We start from the raw sequence: 17187 nt of genomic DNA, 5'->3' as shown, positions 1-17187 counted from the left end.
TTTTACGCTACACATCAGCCCATAAACAGCTTGGATCGCTCGCTTATTGCTGACGTGCATTTTTGGACATGGTATCATTAAGCCCCTTGTCACATCTCGCGTGTGTTTTCATGACAAAACATAGTCTGGGAGACCAGACCGACTCGTCTGATATTCATCCTGGTGATAGATGGTGGATGTGTGAAAACCACAACAACTTAAAAGACTCCCGATTACAGGAGATCAAGTTGTGTAGTGTGAAGTGTACAGCAATCTGAACAACTTGAAAGTCATGTAGTGTGAACCTGGCATTACTCTCAGAGAGACACCCTATTACCACCTGCACTAGTAGTGGCATACTGATAGACGGCAGAGGATGCAATTGTACAGCAACATTAAAAATCAGTCAACTTACCTCTCCCATCAATGCCCATCCAGGTCCATAGCACTGCCTGGGATCTGATTGTTGAAAGACAATTAGATAAACTGTTAGTAGATCAAGATGACACCCTGTAAACTCAAGTTTCTTGAGTTCATGACTACTATGCTGATGCTATGCCGATATTTGCCTGGGTTATCTACGTAACATAAAAAATGGAACAGTGGGAGCCTGGTGGGTAGAGCTTTGGGTTAGAAGTCAGAAGATTGTCGGTTCAAATCCAGGTTCTGCTATGCTGCCACTGTTGGACCCTTGAGCAAGGCCAGGGGTGCTGTATAATGAGTGACTCTGAGCTCTGACCCCAGCTTAAAAAAAAAATTGTACTGTACACGTGTAGACGTATAAATAATAAATAAAGGTAAACAAATCTTTGTAGGGCAGTTGTAGCTTAGCAGTTAATGTGCTGGACTAGTAATCAAAAGGTCATTGGTTCAAGCCCCACCAATTCCAGGTTGCCATTGTTGGGCCTTAAGCAAGGCCCTTAACCCTTAATTGCTTAGACAGTTTACTGTCACAGTACTGTGAGTCTAAATGCCGAACATGTAATGTAAGAATCTGTAGCCTGTGCTGATCTGCTCAGTCTGCTGGCATCATAAGGTGATGATAGAGAACTGGGCATGAGATTAGATGAGTTGAAACATTTGAATAGTACTGTCCTTGCTTTTAGGTGGTGGTGTTGGAGGCAAGAAATCGAATAGGAGGCCGAGTTTGGGATGACAAGTCGCTGGGCATTACTGTAGGCAGAGGAGCACAGATTGTTAATGGATGTGTCAACAATCCTATTGCTCTTATGTGTGAACAGGTAACACACACACACACACACACACACACACACACACTGGACTTTAATTAATATGCAGGTTGAACCCCCATGCCATGAAAACACATACAACAAGCAGTATGACCCCAGGTGATGCTCGAGTACCTGACCATATGGTCCTCCTCTCCTCCTCCTGTGTGGCAGCTCCACCCTCAACCTCCTTCTTCCCACAGAACTCTTATTCCTCCTCTGCACACGCCCAAACCGTCTCGCCTTCTTAACTATGTCTCCAAAACATCCTACCTGTGTATTCTTGTATTCCTCTATAACACATTCTCAATTACTTTGTACGCTTCACCCCAAGTCCACTTTTACTACCACAACTTGCAACCTGTCACATGTACTCTGTTTTACTGCTACGTACCCTATTTATTTTTTTAGAAATAATTATGCCAGGGAGGCCCTTTTTTGGCTTGAGCATCTGTCTGTGCATGTTCAGAACGGCTATGCTTTAATAGGGATATGCTAGTGTGCATCCTGTAGCCTCTTTTACACATGTCATCAATGTAAAAACCTGGATACCTTGATTGGAAATGTCCCGGCAGCATGTCGTTGCTATCACACAGCAGTTTGTTTTGGATTGTACTCTTTTTATCTATTATTCCTAGCAAACACTGTCCATTGTTGGCAAGGCACACTAATCATTTTGAAGTAGCATGCTTGTGACAGACGCTTGTGAAGTGTGTATTGCTCCTCTAGAAGAGGAACACAGATAGTGCTTTTCCACCAGAAGAACTTGAACCGGTTCTGTTCTTCAGAGAACTGGCTGCATTTCCACCAGTTTTGAGAGCCATGCATGCGTCAACAACAGTGTATGTAGAGAGTAGTAACAAGTAGTACAAGTGGAGAGTAGTAACATGGTGACGGAGTGTGTAGAGTGTGTACCTGCGAGCATTTGTGCTGTTCTTACAGATGTTCGTTTTTATGCAAAAGCATCGGTCAGCTATCGTTGATAAGACGTAGAAGGCGACTCCGTTCCTCATGTTTGTCACCATTGTTGCTTTCTTTAGTGCATTCACATGAGAAGCGTTTTTCGCTTCACTCACCGCGACCCTCGGCACAAATAACCGCTTTGCTCAAGTTCCTGGGTTCAATCCCCAGGTGGGGCAGTTCAGGTCCTTTCTGTGTGGAGTTTGCATGGTCTTCCTGTGTCCGCGTGGGTTTCCTCCGGGTGCTCCGGTTTCCTCCCACAGTCCAAAGACATGCAAGTGAGGTGAATTGGAGAGACTAAATTGTCCATGACCGTGTTTGATATAACCTTGTGAACTGATGAACCTTGTGTAATGAGTAACTACCGTTCCTGTCATGAATGTAACCAAAGTGTAAAACATGATGTTAAAATCCTAATAAACAAACTTCACATGTGGTGGTTTTACTTGTATTAGATAGATGGATGGATGGATGGATGGATGATGGCTGGATGGATAGATAGATAGATACTTTATTGATCCTTTGCAGGAAATTTCTTAATTATGCTTATTATGCAGCTCGGAGTTCTGAGAATCAGCTTCTCGGAAGAGTCGTAAAAGCTTAACGTAAAAAAAAGCTTAATGTGACCTAATGTTCTAAAAATCAACACAGGAACACTAAATTTCTTTCAGTTATTACTGGTTATAGGTGCTCTGTACTGCCAAAATTCATCAGTCGTTGTTTTAGTACAACAATCCACGTTAAGCTTTAATTTTCACGTTAAGCGTTTTTCGTACTGTCTGGGTCGCTTTTACCACGTCATATGAAACAGTTCATCTCATTTGAGGCGCTTTGAAAATATCAGCAGCAAACTGGCTCAAAATTTAGATCTCGTCATCTGAACGTTAGCGTTCAGGGAGATCCCATCATGCAAAACCTATTCAGTTATTAGTTAGAGGGGTAAATCCTAGTATTTCTATATCAGGTATAGAAAAGCTGGATGAGGAGTCACCATCTTGCTGCTACGACAGCGAGTTTCATTGTCTGTACAGGCATTAAAGGCTTTGTGTTCGTACTTGGTGTTAATCCAGGCAGCTCTGTTTGGCAGAGCGCAAAGGGGAATTGGCTATGTATAAACAAAAAAAAAAAGGAGGAAGAAAAAAGAAACTGATCATACTACCACCACCATGACACTTTAATCATTGTTTGATCTTCACTGTGTTGTAGCTGGGAGTGAAAATGCATAAACTAGGCGATCGCTGCGATCTGATTCAGGAAGGCGGCCAAGCTACTGATCCCACTATAGACAAGCGCATGGACTTCCACTTCAACGCCATACTGGATGTGATCTCTGATTGGAGGAAGGACAAGTCACAACATCAGGATGTCCCGCTTGGGGGTAAGTAGTGAAAAATGCACACATTTGGGAATATTGAGTCTGTTGGCAACCTTCAGGCAAGCACGTTTAAGAACATTTTAATGCCCGTTTCAGATTTTTCAGGTCCCAATTTGTGTCACTCTGAACTCAGTATCAAATCCAATTGTATGAACGTTTTATGAATAAATAAGGGCTCCACATGAATGTGGTCTAGGTCAGTGGTCCCAAATGGGCCGCACAGAAAGAATAAATAATTTTTTTAGTTTGTTTTATTGACAATCACACCCTCATTATCATCTGTTCCTCTTGACGTGTTTGACATGTACCTTTTTAAGTCTTGTCTTATAATTTTATTTCTTATATCTTAAATGAAACCAGTCTATGGTGCAAGAAAAGGGTTGGGGACTGCTGGTCTAGGTGACATTGTGTCTGAAACACATCACTTGTTTGGTTACATTTTATTGATTACACTCTGAAATGTAGTCTTTTGTCAAAACACATTTTCTAAACATTCAGCCAAATGATCGTTATGGGATACACTGTCTTATTAAATGTATAGTAGTGAATCCATGATTTTTTTTTTTTATGCATGTATTTATTATTCGTGGGATTTATTTACAGTGCTTATTTCATAGCCGCAAAGCTTGGACTTTTTGTAAAATGCAGTAAAAAAAAAAGAATCTGTGATTTCTCTGAGCTTTTTTTTTTTTTTTACTTTAGTTAGTTTTTATTTAAGTATAAAGGACTGACTTTTAATGTTTTGTCTGAGCAACATACTTGTATTTTGTTGCTATGAACTAATTTAGAATTGATGCCTGCAACACCATCCAAATAATCCCATAATTCCATAATAAGCAGGTGCATTGGTAACAACTGAGGGAATTATGACTGGGTATAAAGGAGAATCCACCAAAGGATCAGTTTTTGAAAGCGAAGATGGGTGGTGATCACTTTGTGCCAAACTTTAATGAAAGAATAGTCAGTTTAAGAAGAACATTTGTCAATACAAGCTTGCAAATAATTTAGGTCTTGCACCATCTGCCGTACATATTATTGTAAAAAGATTCAGGGATTCAGGAAAAATCTCAGTCCTATTTTGGTATTCTCAGTTCCCAAATAAGTAAAAAGTGTAATTAATAGGAAACACAGAGGTAGACATTATTCCAAGGCCTTTATTTGTCATATATACATATACAGACGTACAGTACAACGAAATTCTTTCTTCGCATATCCCAGCTTGTTTGGAAGCTGAGGTCAGAGCCATGGCTGGATTACTGACCGGGCCAGTGGGGCCAGCGCCCAGGGGCCCTTGAGGTCAGGGGGCCCCGGGGGGGCCCTGGCCCAAAACATTTTGCGATGCCTATCAACATTTATGATACAATATATTTTTATTTCCGAGGGCCCTCCATTTTAAGGATCCTCTGACTATTAGGGACTTTGACCCCAGGGCCTCTTGGGGGCCCTAGCCATGCTTTTGGGGGCCCTAGCCATGCTTTTGGGGGCCCTAGCCATGCTTTTGGGCCCCTTATGAAAATGGATGAGGCGTTGTGGCACTGCTCTGACTTCGACTTCTGGCTATTAGGGGTCCTAGGAAAGAGGGGGGCATATTTTTAGAGGGCCCTGGTTATGAGAGCCCCTACCAGGGGGCCCTAGAGAAGAGCAGGGCATACCATTAGAGGGCCCCTGCTATGGGGCCCTTGACTTCCATAGAAGTCGTTTACCATGGCTCCTTGACTTTCTAGGGACCTACAAATTGCCAGGCAAGCTACCGTATTTCATAACAGACGTTTTGTTGCAAATATGCGATTCAGGCCCTTACTTAATGTTTCTGAATTTGTATTGTTTCAAAATTATTATGTTCAATTTCTCTTAAGCGCAGAGACACAAATTAATTTAGCAATTTTGCAATTATTTAAATTTAAGACAAGCAATTTCCAGCAGTTTGAATGCATACACACACTTAACTGAGCTATTTGATGTTCTTTTCATGCCTGACAATATGTCCAACAGTGAGCTCACTTTAAAGGCTAACTCACTCGCTGCAGCATATCCTTCAGATCTGAACATGAGCCTGGCAGATGAATTGATACAATACAAATCATTCATAAAAGAAAAATGTCCTAGTAAAATGCTCAAAACCATGATAAATTTGAATTTACAGTCAACCTTTCCAAATGTCTACATAGCACTTAGACTTTTTTTGACTGTGCCTATCACAAATTGTGAAGGGGAGCGTTCATTCTCCAAACTGGCTCGTATTAAGAATGAACTCAGGATTAGGATGCGCCAAAACCGCCTGAACTCACTGTCACTTCTGGCCATTGAATCAGATTTGGTCAGACAGCTTAATTTTGATGAATTAGTGGATGACTTTGCAAGAAAGAAGAGTAGAAAGAAACTTATATAAAATAGATTCTTGTGTTAGGGTTAGTTATTGACAGGTTGTTTAATGTATTAATTTATTTATGTTTTTGGAGGGGGGGTGGTCCCCTGGGCAACTCTTTGCCCAGGGGCCCAGACTATCCTTAATCCGTCCTTGGTCAGAGCGCAGGCTCAGTCATTGTACAGTGCCCCTGTAGCCAAGAGGGTTAAGGGCCTTGCTCAAGGGCCCAACAGTGAAAACTTGGTAGATTTGAACCCTCAACCTTTCAATTGACAGCCCAAAGCTCTACCCACTAGGCTACCACTGAAACATTGGAAATTTTCTACTTTTGTCAGTTACCTAAAGGTTCAAATAAATGAATAAATCACAGATTCTTCTTTTTTTATTGCATTTCACCAAATGTCCCAACTGTTGCAGAAACTGGGTTTGCAGTTCTGTGTTCCTGTTCTACATGACTGCCATGTTAAACTTTTCAGACTGTCAAGAAGTAATCTGTTCTTTAATGACCTCTGCTCTTATGTACTTATTTACTTCTTCCATGTTCCCTTGTCTTTCGCTTCTAGAGAAGATCCAGGAGGTGTACAAGACATTTCTGCAGGAGTCAGACATCCGGTTTAGTGAGCTGGAAGAGAAAGTGATGCAGTTTCACCTCAGCAACCTGGAGTATGCCTGCGCGAGCACACTGGAACAGGTTTGTTTCATTGAGCATGAGGTCTGCGTGTTGAGGTCTGTGGCTAGGTGATTGATTTTATACACCTGTGGCAATGGTACGAACAGAACACCTGAGTTTAGTGATTAAGAGGTGTGTCCCAATACTTCAAGACTTAAACTGATATCCTATGTCATCCTATCTTTGGTACATATTAATAGAAAGACTCAGATTTCTTTCTAACTTACAAACACACTGTGGGTCTGTCTGAAAACCTAGTGATCTCTCTACATAGACGCATTTTATGTCATTTATACATGCTCCCAAGAAGAAGACTTCTGAATTCTTAGATGCCTTAAAATGCTGTCTACTAAGGTGCCTTATTTTGAAGCTATAAACTGACTGAATGACGAGGGAGCATCCGATGCTTCCGAAACTGTGGTGGTGTAATTGCTGTCTAAGTAGTGTGTCTAAATGAGTCGATGTCTTATTAGAATCCTTTTCACTTAGGCAGCTGCTTAGGTAGGCAGTAGGCAGCAAGGCAGCTCACTAGGTTTTCAGGCAGACCCAGTTTTTTTGTTTGGCTTTTTTCATTTAAGGGGTCCCCACAGTGGATCATTTTGGTCTGCATACCTGGTTAGGGGCAGTTTTCATACTGTATGCTCTTCCTGATGCAACCCTCCTTATTTTTATCTGGTTTTTGACCTACACTGAGAGCGCAATAACAAGTGCACCTCCCAGTATCTAGACTGTTCGGTCCTCTCTACCTCAGACATTGCCAATCATGTCTGTGTAAATGTTTAACTGGCTGATAACACCATTAAGATTTGAATCCAGGTCTAAGGGGTAGTGGGTTACTATATATATACGTATATATTCAGCCATAATATTAAAACCACCTCCTTGTTTCTACACATACCATATAGAAGCACTTTGTAGTTCTACAATTACTGACTGTAGTTCATCTGTTTCTCTACATACCTTTTTAACCAATTTTCACCTTGTTCTTTAATGGCCAGGACCTCCACAGAACCACCACAGAGCAGGTATTATATAGGTGGTGGATGATTCTCAGCACTGCAGTGCCAATGACATGGTGGTGGTGTGTGTAGTGCTGGTATGAGTGGATCAGACACAGCAATGCTGCTGGAGTTTTTAAATACCGTGTCCACTCACTGTCCACTCTATTAGACACTCCTACCTAGTTGGTCCACCTTGTAGATGTAAAGTCAGAGACGATCTCTCATCTATTGCTGCTGTTTGAGTTGGTCATCTTCTAGACCTTCATCAGTGGTCACAGGATGCTGCCTACGGGGCGCTGTTGGCTGGATATTTTTGGTTGGTGGACTATTCTCAGTCCAGCAGTGACAGTGACAGTTTTTAAAAACTCCATCAGCGCTGCTGTGTCTTATCCACTCATACCAGCACAACACACACTAACACACCACCACCATGTCAGTGTCACTGCAGTGCTGAGAATGATCCACCACCTAAATAATACCTACTCTGTAGTGGTCCTGTGGGGGTCCTGACCATTGAAGAACAGGGTGAAAGCAGGCTAAAAAAGGTATGTACAGAAACAAATGGAATACAGTCAGTAATTGTAGAACTACAAAGTGCTTCTATATGTTAAGTGGAGCTGGTAAAATGGACAGTGAGGGTAGAAACAAGGAGGTGGTTTTAATGTTATTGTCGATCGGTGGCTTTGCTGTATAGTGAAATGCCATGCATGGATGGTCATTTAGCATGACCAGTAATAACACCTTTCCCTGAACGAACAGTGAAATGAACAAAAAATAAATGAAACGCTGCACTAGTCCATAATTTGTCTCATCCTGTGTGTTTGTCAGGTATCTGCTAGATCTTGGGACCACAACGAGTTCTTTGCACAGTTCTCGGGCGACCACACACTGCTGACTCCTGGCTACTCCACTCTGCTGCACAAACTAGCACAAGGCCTCGACATTCACCTCAGCACACCGGTAATGAACCTGTTATTGTCTCTAAATAGGTTATTTAGCTACTGTGCACAATTGAATGAGAGGGAGGGTTGAAATATCTAGCTATTATTAGAGGAGTCCATATTTGGGTGCTTGGGTGATGTTGCAGTTTAATGTGCTAACTCACTGCCACTGAAAATTCGAGCTCTCGACCAGCCGTGAACCCAAAAACACAGGATCGGCTGTGTCTGAGGGTGGTTGGCTGTGTCTGAGGGTGGTTGGCCGATCGGGTTTCTGTCGTTGTTGCTGCAGTTGAGGCCTTTGCTGCCTTGTTGAGGCGGCTTTAGGAGGGATGGTTGATTCACGGATAGCAGGGTGGGACTCTCCATATGCTGTACTGCACATTGTGAAAAACAGTGGCTCTCCTCGGTCAGGATGGGTGTCTGCAGCAGAAGTATGAGTCAATATTTTGTCATAGATTGGATTTTATTAAACTGACCTGAATGTGTAAAATAAACTTGTAAATTTTAGATGATTTAGATGAGATTATTTTAAAATGTTAACGAATAAGCTAAATATGTATATGCATTATTTCTATACAGGTAAAGTCGATTGAATACTCAGGCGATGTTGTTATGGTCACCACCTCAACTGGAACTCAGTATTCAGCTCAAAAGGTAAAGAGAGAGACAAACAATCTAAAAACCGAAACATTTGCATACGTTATATGGCCAAAAATATTTGGACACCTCTTTCTAATTATGAAGCTTAGGTGTTTCAGCAGGTGTATAAAATCAATTCTATAAACCAGATAATATGCTCTTACCTTTGTGATAACAGTTTTGGGAAAGGCCCTTTCCCATTTCAGTGTTTCAGCGTGTCCCTATTTATAAAAAAGGCCCGTAAGGACATTATTTGACTCATTTGGTGTAAAGGAACTTCAGTGTTCTGCACATAACCCTGACTTTAACAGCACTGAACACATGTGGGATAAATCAGACCACTGACTGTGAGCCAGGCCTTCTCGTACATCATCAGTACCCGACCTCTGAAATGCCCTTTTTATAAATGGTACAAATACAGATGCACTCTTAAAGTTCCGATTTCCATGGTTTTTAATTAGGATGTCTAACAAGCTTATGGTCAAGTGTCCTTATACCTTTAGCCATATAGATTGATAGGATGAATGGAAGGATGGAGAAGGGTGGATAGAGGGACGGATGGTTGGATGGATGGATGGACGGACGGACGGATGGATGGATGGACGGATGGATGGATGGAGAAGGGTGGATAGAGGGATGGAGATGGATGGATGGATGGAGAAGGGTGGATAGAGGGATGGAGATGGATGGATGGATGGAGAAGGGTGGATAGAAGGATGGAGATGGATGGATGGATGGAGAAGGGTGGATAGAGGGATGGAGATGGATGGATGGATGGAGAAGGGTGGATAGAGGGATGGAGATGGATGGATGGATGGAGAAGGGTGGATAGAAGGATGGAGATGGATGGATGGATGGAGAAGGGTGGATAGAAGGATGGAGATGGATGGATGGATGGAGAAGGGTGGATAGAAGGATGGAGATGGATGGATGGATGGATGGAGAAGGGTGGATAGAAGGATGGAGATGGATGGATGGATGGATGGAGAAGGGTGGATAGAAGGATGGAGATGGATGGAGAAGGGTGGATAGAAGGATGGAGATGGATGGATGGATGGAGAAGGGTGGATAGAGGGATGGAGATGGATGGATGGATGGAGAAGGGTGGATAGAAGGATGGAGATGGATGGATGGATGGAGAAGGGTGGATAGAAGGATGGAGATGGATGGATGGATGGAGAAGGGTGGATAGAAGGATGGAGATGGATGGATGGATGGAGAAGGGTGGATAGAAGGATGGAGATGGATGGATGGATGGAGAAGGGTGGATAGAAGGATGGAGATGGATGGATGTTTGGATGGAGAAGGGTGGATAGAAGGATGGAGATGGATGGATGGATGGAGAAGGGTGGATAGAAGGATGGAGATGGATGGATGGATGGATGGATGGATGGATGGAGAAGGGTGGATAGAAGGATGGAGATGGATGGATGGATGGATGGAGAAGGGTGGATAGAGGGATGGAGATGGATGGATGGATGGAGAAGGGTGGATAGAAGGATGGAGATGGATGGATGGAGAAGGGTGGATAGAGGGATGGAGATGGATGGATGGATGGAGAAGGGTGGATAGAAGGATGGAGATGGATGGATGGATGGAGAAGGGTGGATAGAAGGATGGAGATGGATGGATGGATGGAGAAGGGTGGATAGAGGGATGGAGATGGATGGATGGATGGAGAAGGGTGGATAGAGGGATGGAGATGGATGAATGGATGTTTGGATGGAGAAGGGTGGATAGAGGGATGGATGGATGGGTAAGGATGGAGAAGGGTGAATAGAGGGATGGATGGATGGATGGATGATGGAGAAGAGTGAATAGAGGGATGGATGGAGAAGGATGAATAGAGGGATGGATGGATGGATGGATGGATGGATGGATGGATGGATGGATGGATGGATGATGGAGAAGAGTGAATAGAGGGATGGATGGGTGGATGGATGGATGGATGGAGAAGGGTGGATAGAGGGATGGATGGATGGGTAAGGATGGAGAAGGGTGAATAGAGGGATGGATGGATGGATGGATGGATGATGGAGAAGAGTGAATAGAGGGATGGATGGATGGATGGATGGATGGATGGATGGAGAAGGATGAATAGAGGGATGGATGGATGGATGGATGATGGAGAAGAGTGAATAGAGGGATGGATGGATGGATGGATGGATGGAGAAGGATGAATAGAGGGATGGATGGATGGATGGATGGATGATGGAGAAGAGTGAATAGAGGGATGGATGGGTGGATGGATGGATGGATGGAGAAGGATGAATAGAGGGATGGAGATGGATGGATTGCTGATTGTTTTGTGGTGTTGTAGGTATTAGTGACAGTTCCGTTAGCTCTTCTACAGAAGAACATTATCCAGTTCAACCCTCCCCTTCCAGACAGAAAGCTTAAGGCCATTCACAGCCTGGGGGCAGGTATCATAGAGAAGGTAAGACCCAACAAACTCTTCATTTATCATTTTTGGGTGTATCGTGTAATTAGTACCTATGTTGCCTGACTGTTTATTGGCTCTGACGAATCAAACATACCTGTTTGATCTACCAAAGTCAGATCTGGAAGAAAGTCTGATTTAGGCTATTTTACATTTTAGTCCTCATACTGGACCAATATGATGGAAATGTTACAGGACGTTTCCTCACTGTTTGTGTTCGTGTATGCTGTTCATTCTGGTTACCACGTCTGGAAGCTGAGACGATGTTTCCCATATTTTAGATTGCTCTGCAGTTTCCCTACCGGTTCTGGGACAGCAAGGTCCAGGGAGCGGATTATTTCGGCCACGTCTCACCAAGTCCTGAGAACCGAGGCCTTTTCAGTGTGTTTTACGACATGAGACCAAAGGTGAAACCATTTTTCCAAAACGATTTTAATTTATTTATCTTTTTGACCAGTTTTTAACAATAGGAACTTAGGAACACTCTAGAAACATTTTCGTTACAGGTTTGAGCCAACAGTGCAAAGCTAACATCAGTCTTCTACGTATGCTTAGTCAGCACTATCAATTGTAGGTTCAGTGTTCCATCCGCCTTATGCGATTGTCAGTTGCTTCAACTAATCACTGGAAAGGAATCCCCCCCACCCCCTACATGTTTAGAGAAATGTTTGTCAGCCCTACATAGGTGGGCCTCAAATACAAGTGCTGCACAATTTACAGGGACCAACTTTATCTTGCAGTACCCTGCAGCGCCACCTGTGGCCAAAAATAGACACATTTACTCATTCATTCATTTATTAATAGATGACAGAGATAGAACGCCTTTATTTGTCATATACATATACACATGTACATTACAACTAAATTCTTACTTCGCATATCCCAGCTTATTTTTAGAAGCTGGGGTCCAAGTGCAGGGTCAGCCATTGTACTACTCCCCTGGAGCCACGAGGGTTAAGGGCCTTGCTCAAGGGCCCAACAGTGGCTGCATGACAGAGCTGGGATTTTAACTCTCAACCCTTTAATTGATAGCCCAAAGCTCTACCCACTAGGTTACCATTGTGTTTTTTACCACTGCTTTAGCCTGGTCAAGGATGCAGTTGGTCTGATTCATTGGGCTAAAGGAAGAAAACACCATGGACAGGTCACCAGTTTATCACAGGGCACACACACACATTCACACTTAGAGCATTTTTAGTATCTCCAACTGGCCTGACTGCAAACCCACTCGGACATAAGGAGAACAAACAGAAAGGACCCTGTTCGCCCAGCATAAGAATCAAACTCATGCCATTTATGCTGTGAGGCGACAGCGCTACCCACTGCGCCACCGTGCCTACACTCCTCCTCTCCCCCCAAAAAAGTACATGAGATGCATTTAACACTGGCCTAGTAGTCTCTGTTTCTTCCACATAGCACATCCCAAAAGTAATTGTGTAATTGTGCTTGTGGTTGTGTGCAGGGACAGCAGTGTGTGTTGATGTCGGTTATAACCGGAGAGGCTCAGGCCAGACTGAGAGAACTTGAGGACAAAGAAGTGATTGAGCTGTGCATGAACGTCCTCAGGGAACTCTTTAAGGACCAGGTGAGCTCATCCAAAAAATAGGTGTACACACACAGGCTTATGCAAATTAAGTACAAGAGATCTTCAAAAAGTTTCTGCACTTTTATATTTTGGTTGGAAATGGTGAGGGTGGGAGGAGTAGTAATTGGTCGTGTCTGAGCGACTGAGAGAGAGCTTATAGTCCGGATTTAGCACCATCTGATTTTCACTTTTTTGGACACTCAAAGAAGCTTTAAGGGAAAGAAGATTTTCATGTGATGATGACGTGAAAGCAGCGATGCATCAGTCACTGGGAAAAATGTATGGGAAGGTGACTATGATGAAAAGTGATGTAATTTGTTTTTGAAATTCTTAATAAATAGAGTTTAAAAAAAATGCGAAAACCCTCGTATAAGATAAATACATACACTTTTATATGTTAAAAAAAATTGGCGCCAAGATATTCTGAACTCCTCGGTTCGAAACTCGGCGTTGCCACTGGTCAGCTGGACGCCATTTAGCGGACATTCTGCTAGGGCGGGATGACCAGACTATGTGGGTGGGGTCTTCAAATGCTGTGTAAGGACCCTGATTAGCAGATAGAGAGGCGCCTGTGCAGAACGCATGGGTAAAAAAGGGTTCCACTAAGGGCTGCACATGGGTTGGAGGAGGCGTGAGCAGCAATATACCCACCTTGACTGCAAATGGGGATCCCCCAGCAGCGGAAGACAAATTGACTACGCTAAATTGGGAGAAAATGCATAAATAAAATAGAAGAAAAAGATTTCGTCTAAATAAGACATTTAGCATATGGAATTTAGCCTGTCATGTTTGTATAAATACAAAGCACGCTATTACTACTATCTATTTTTTCTACTTCTATTACTGAGTAATGTGAATAACCTACTTGTAGGAGGTTCCAGATCCGCTGAAGTACTTTGTGACGCGATGGAGTAAAGACACATGGGCTCAGATGTCATACAGCTTCGTCAAGACAGGGGGCAACGGGGAGGCCTACGACATCATTGCTGAAGACATTCAGGGGAAGGTCTTTTTTGCCGGCGAGGTGAGACGTTCCACAATTTCTCTTTATTAGGCTGCGGCTCGAAAGCTAATCTACTTCATGTTACAAAATCAGCTGTGTAGTAATACACTGATTCTTTGTATTTTAAAAAGGTGAACAAACAAAGACCTGAAAACTCATGTCCTGTATAAATATGTGAGATGTGTGCTAGACTGTGGCCCTTTTCAGCCAGTAAGGGCATTACCCAAGAGCCGCCGGAATACAGTTCAAATCGGAGTAAAGCAGTATGGACACTAAAAGGAACATGTTGGAGGATCTGTATCATTTTTGAGCCCTTTTACCACCCTAGACCCATGATGTACAACAAGATTCTTTCAAAACAAATTTGTTTTTTTCCTTTTTGCCTTGAAACTAAAACTGGATCATGCTTAGATCACACAAATTGGTCGAATCTTAGATCTGCTATCGGTCGGCTGGGTGCCACCTAGCAGCCACAACTGGCAGTGCCTGAAGCAGACAAATTGGCTACTTGTCTTCTGGGGTGGGGTCCCTGCTTCGACACTGTATAAGGACCCTGGTTAGTAGCCTGAGGCGCATGTACGGAAGTGAAGGAACGCAATGGAGGAAACTGGCCTCAAGTGCAAATGTATTGAAGTAGGCGAATAAGAAGGGGTTAGAGGGAACGTGTATCAGGCAAATATACTCTCCTCAGTCGAGATTGGGGTCTCCAGCAGCAGGAGACTAATTGTCTACGCTAAAATAGGAAGAAAAAGGGAGAGAATGAATAAAATAGCACAAAAAACATAGTAGTTTAAATGAATAGAGACTCTGGGTGTTTTTTTATTTTTTCATTATTTATTTATTTTATTTTATTAATTATTTATTTATATATTTAATTTCCTAACTATTTATTTACTTATTTTAATGCACTACTCAGCAGGACCATGCGTGATCCCAGGCCAGGCTGGGGAAGGGAGGGGGGGGGGGTAAAGGGGAAGGGGGTAAAGGGGTGGGTAGCTTATAAAGTCAAAAGGGCGGGGCCAGGAGGGGGTTGAAAGTTTGGTGAATACACAGATGTAGGTATGTATATACACATATGTATGTAATATAATTTTTCTATGTGTGGTTTCTTTTCCTGATCTGTCTTCTTGGACTTTTTTTTTTCTTACTGTTGTATCACCTTATAAACCTAATAAAAAGATAAAAACTAAAAAACATAATAGTTTAATGACCATAAAACTAAGCTTTTGCCATGGCCATCCCGGTCACCTAATCCCCATTAAGAACAGTTATACCTGTAGAGTCCACAAGTGTGGATCTATAAGCCTGAAGGATCTGAAACGATTCTGTTTTGAGGTAGAATCTCATATACTGTGGATTTACTGTGGATCTCATCGAGCACTATCAAAGAAAATGTAGTGGTGTTATGGTGGGATGGGACTGCACAAACCTGATTAACCTGATGAACTCTAAATCTGTGCATCAGTCATTCATTCATAAACGTTTAAATGTTCAATTCATCTATCATTTATTGTTTCTTTCTTTTCACTCTGCAGGCCACAAACCGACACTTTCCTCAGACAGTAACCGGTGCTTATCTGAGTGGAGTGCGAGAGGCGAGTAAGATTGCAGCATTGTGACGGAGCTGAATGACTGTTGGAGCTCTCTTTATTTTGAAGCAGGCTTATTTAAAACCCCAGTCAGGAATTACAACGTGCGCTGTGTCGATATTTATAACTGTAGCACTACTGCACTCAGTATGATGTACAATAGTGTACACAGTCTGGAAAAGATGAGGGTGTGTTTAGTCAAGCTGTGTGATGTTAGTACTGTAGTGTAAGTGTTCCTCAGTTGGTTAGAAATGTGCAAGCATTATTTCCTCTAAACACATTTAACCCTGGAACATCAACCAGAGTCCAGGTACTGAACTAGCAGGTTTCCGGTTCCAGCCCCTTTTACCGCCATGCTGCTACTTTTGGGCTCCTGAGCAAGGCCGTTGACCTTCAGTTGCGGTCGCAATTAAAAGTCGCTTTGGATACGTGTCGTAAATCTAAATGATAAAAACAAAACTGACATTAATTGATTTATAGTGCTGTCATGAGGAGTTTGGGTTCTAGAGAATAGAAAGCTTTGGGTATGAAATGAGTACATCAGTCCATATTGATCGAAAATGATTTAGTACTTGCTTCAGTTATGACGACTGACTTTTCTTTATAAAAAAAAAATGTAATATATATATATACTGTAATTTATACCAGTGTTTGTCAGTTGTTTGCTTTTTCAATATAAATTCTAAAATAACTAAACACATTGAATTGTTTAATTCATCTTCAGCAATGTTCCTATTACATTATACTTTATTTTGTTAAGATTTTGAGGTCATGTCTTACACACTGGTTACATTCATGACGGGACAGGTAGTTACTGGTTACACAAGATTCATCAGTTCAAGTTTTAATGTCAAACACAGTCATGGGCAATTTTGTACGTTTTTGGACTGTGGGAGAAAATCTGTGCTCCTGGAGGAAACCCACACAGACACGGGGAGAACATGCAAACTCCACACTGTAAGGACCCAGACCGCCCCACCTGGGGATCGAACCCAGGACCTTCTTGCTGTGAGATGACAGTGCTACCCACTGAGTCACCATTGCATGTCATGATCAGGGGTCTATTAAATGTTGGGCTGATAGTAGTTACTTGTAGATCACAAGCAGCAGATCTAATCAGCATAAAGACCTAAGTGACTTTTATAAGAGCCATGTCACTGTGGCCAGACGGCTGGATTGAAATATCTTCAAAACAGCCAGCGACTGCTTACTGTACTGCTGTTGTATTTTGTATATTTTATATATTTTGTATATACACTGATCAGCCATAACATTAAAACCACCTCCTTGTTTCTACACTCAAGTGACTCAAGTGAATCGGATCACATTACTGAGTGACTCAGATTAACCCGAGTCCATAAAATGAACCGAATTTACCACCACTAATCAGTACTGTTAAGGTACTAAAATC

At 42.5% G+C, this 17187-nt stretch overlaps 1 protein-coding gene across 1 annotated transcript in view; it reads left to right on the top strand.

Annotated features, from left to right (window-relative positions):
* LOC134303132 (lysine-specific histone demethylase 2) overlaps positions 1–16453 on the top strand; it is a 28765-nt gene extending 12312 nt beyond the window's left edge. The window contains exons 12-21 of the mRNA XM_062988477.1: positions 1086–1220; positions 3375–3546; positions 6472–6599; positions 8408–8539; positions 9100–9174; positions 11480–11596; positions 11881–12006; positions 13062–13184; positions 14056–14208; positions 15723–16453. Of these exons, the coding sequence (XP_062844547.1) occupies positions 1086–1220; positions 3375–3546; positions 6472–6599; positions 8408–8539; positions 9100–9174; positions 11480–11596; positions 11881–12006; positions 13062–13184; positions 14056–14208; positions 15723–15806 (1245 nt within the window). The 3' untranslated portion in view covers positions 15807–16453. The remainder of the gene's footprint in view (positions 1–1085; positions 1221–3374; positions 3547–6471; positions 6600–8407; positions 8540–9099; positions 9175–11479; positions 11597–11880; positions 12007–13061; positions 13185–14055; positions 14209–15722) is intronic.
* Positions 16454–17187: the final 734 nt, after the last annotated feature.

This window comes from Trichomycterus rosablanca, chromosome 1 (genome assembly GCF_030014385.1).
Source record: "Trichomycterus rosablanca isolate fTriRos1 chromosome 1, fTriRos1.hap1, whole genome shotgun sequence".
Classification (NCBI taxonomy): Eukaryota; Metazoa; Chordata; class Actinopteri; order Siluriformes; family Trichomycteridae; genus Trichomycterus; species Trichomycterus rosablanca.
Note: the sequence above shows the minus strand (reverse complement) of the source record. Positions and strands in the feature narration are given on the sequence as shown.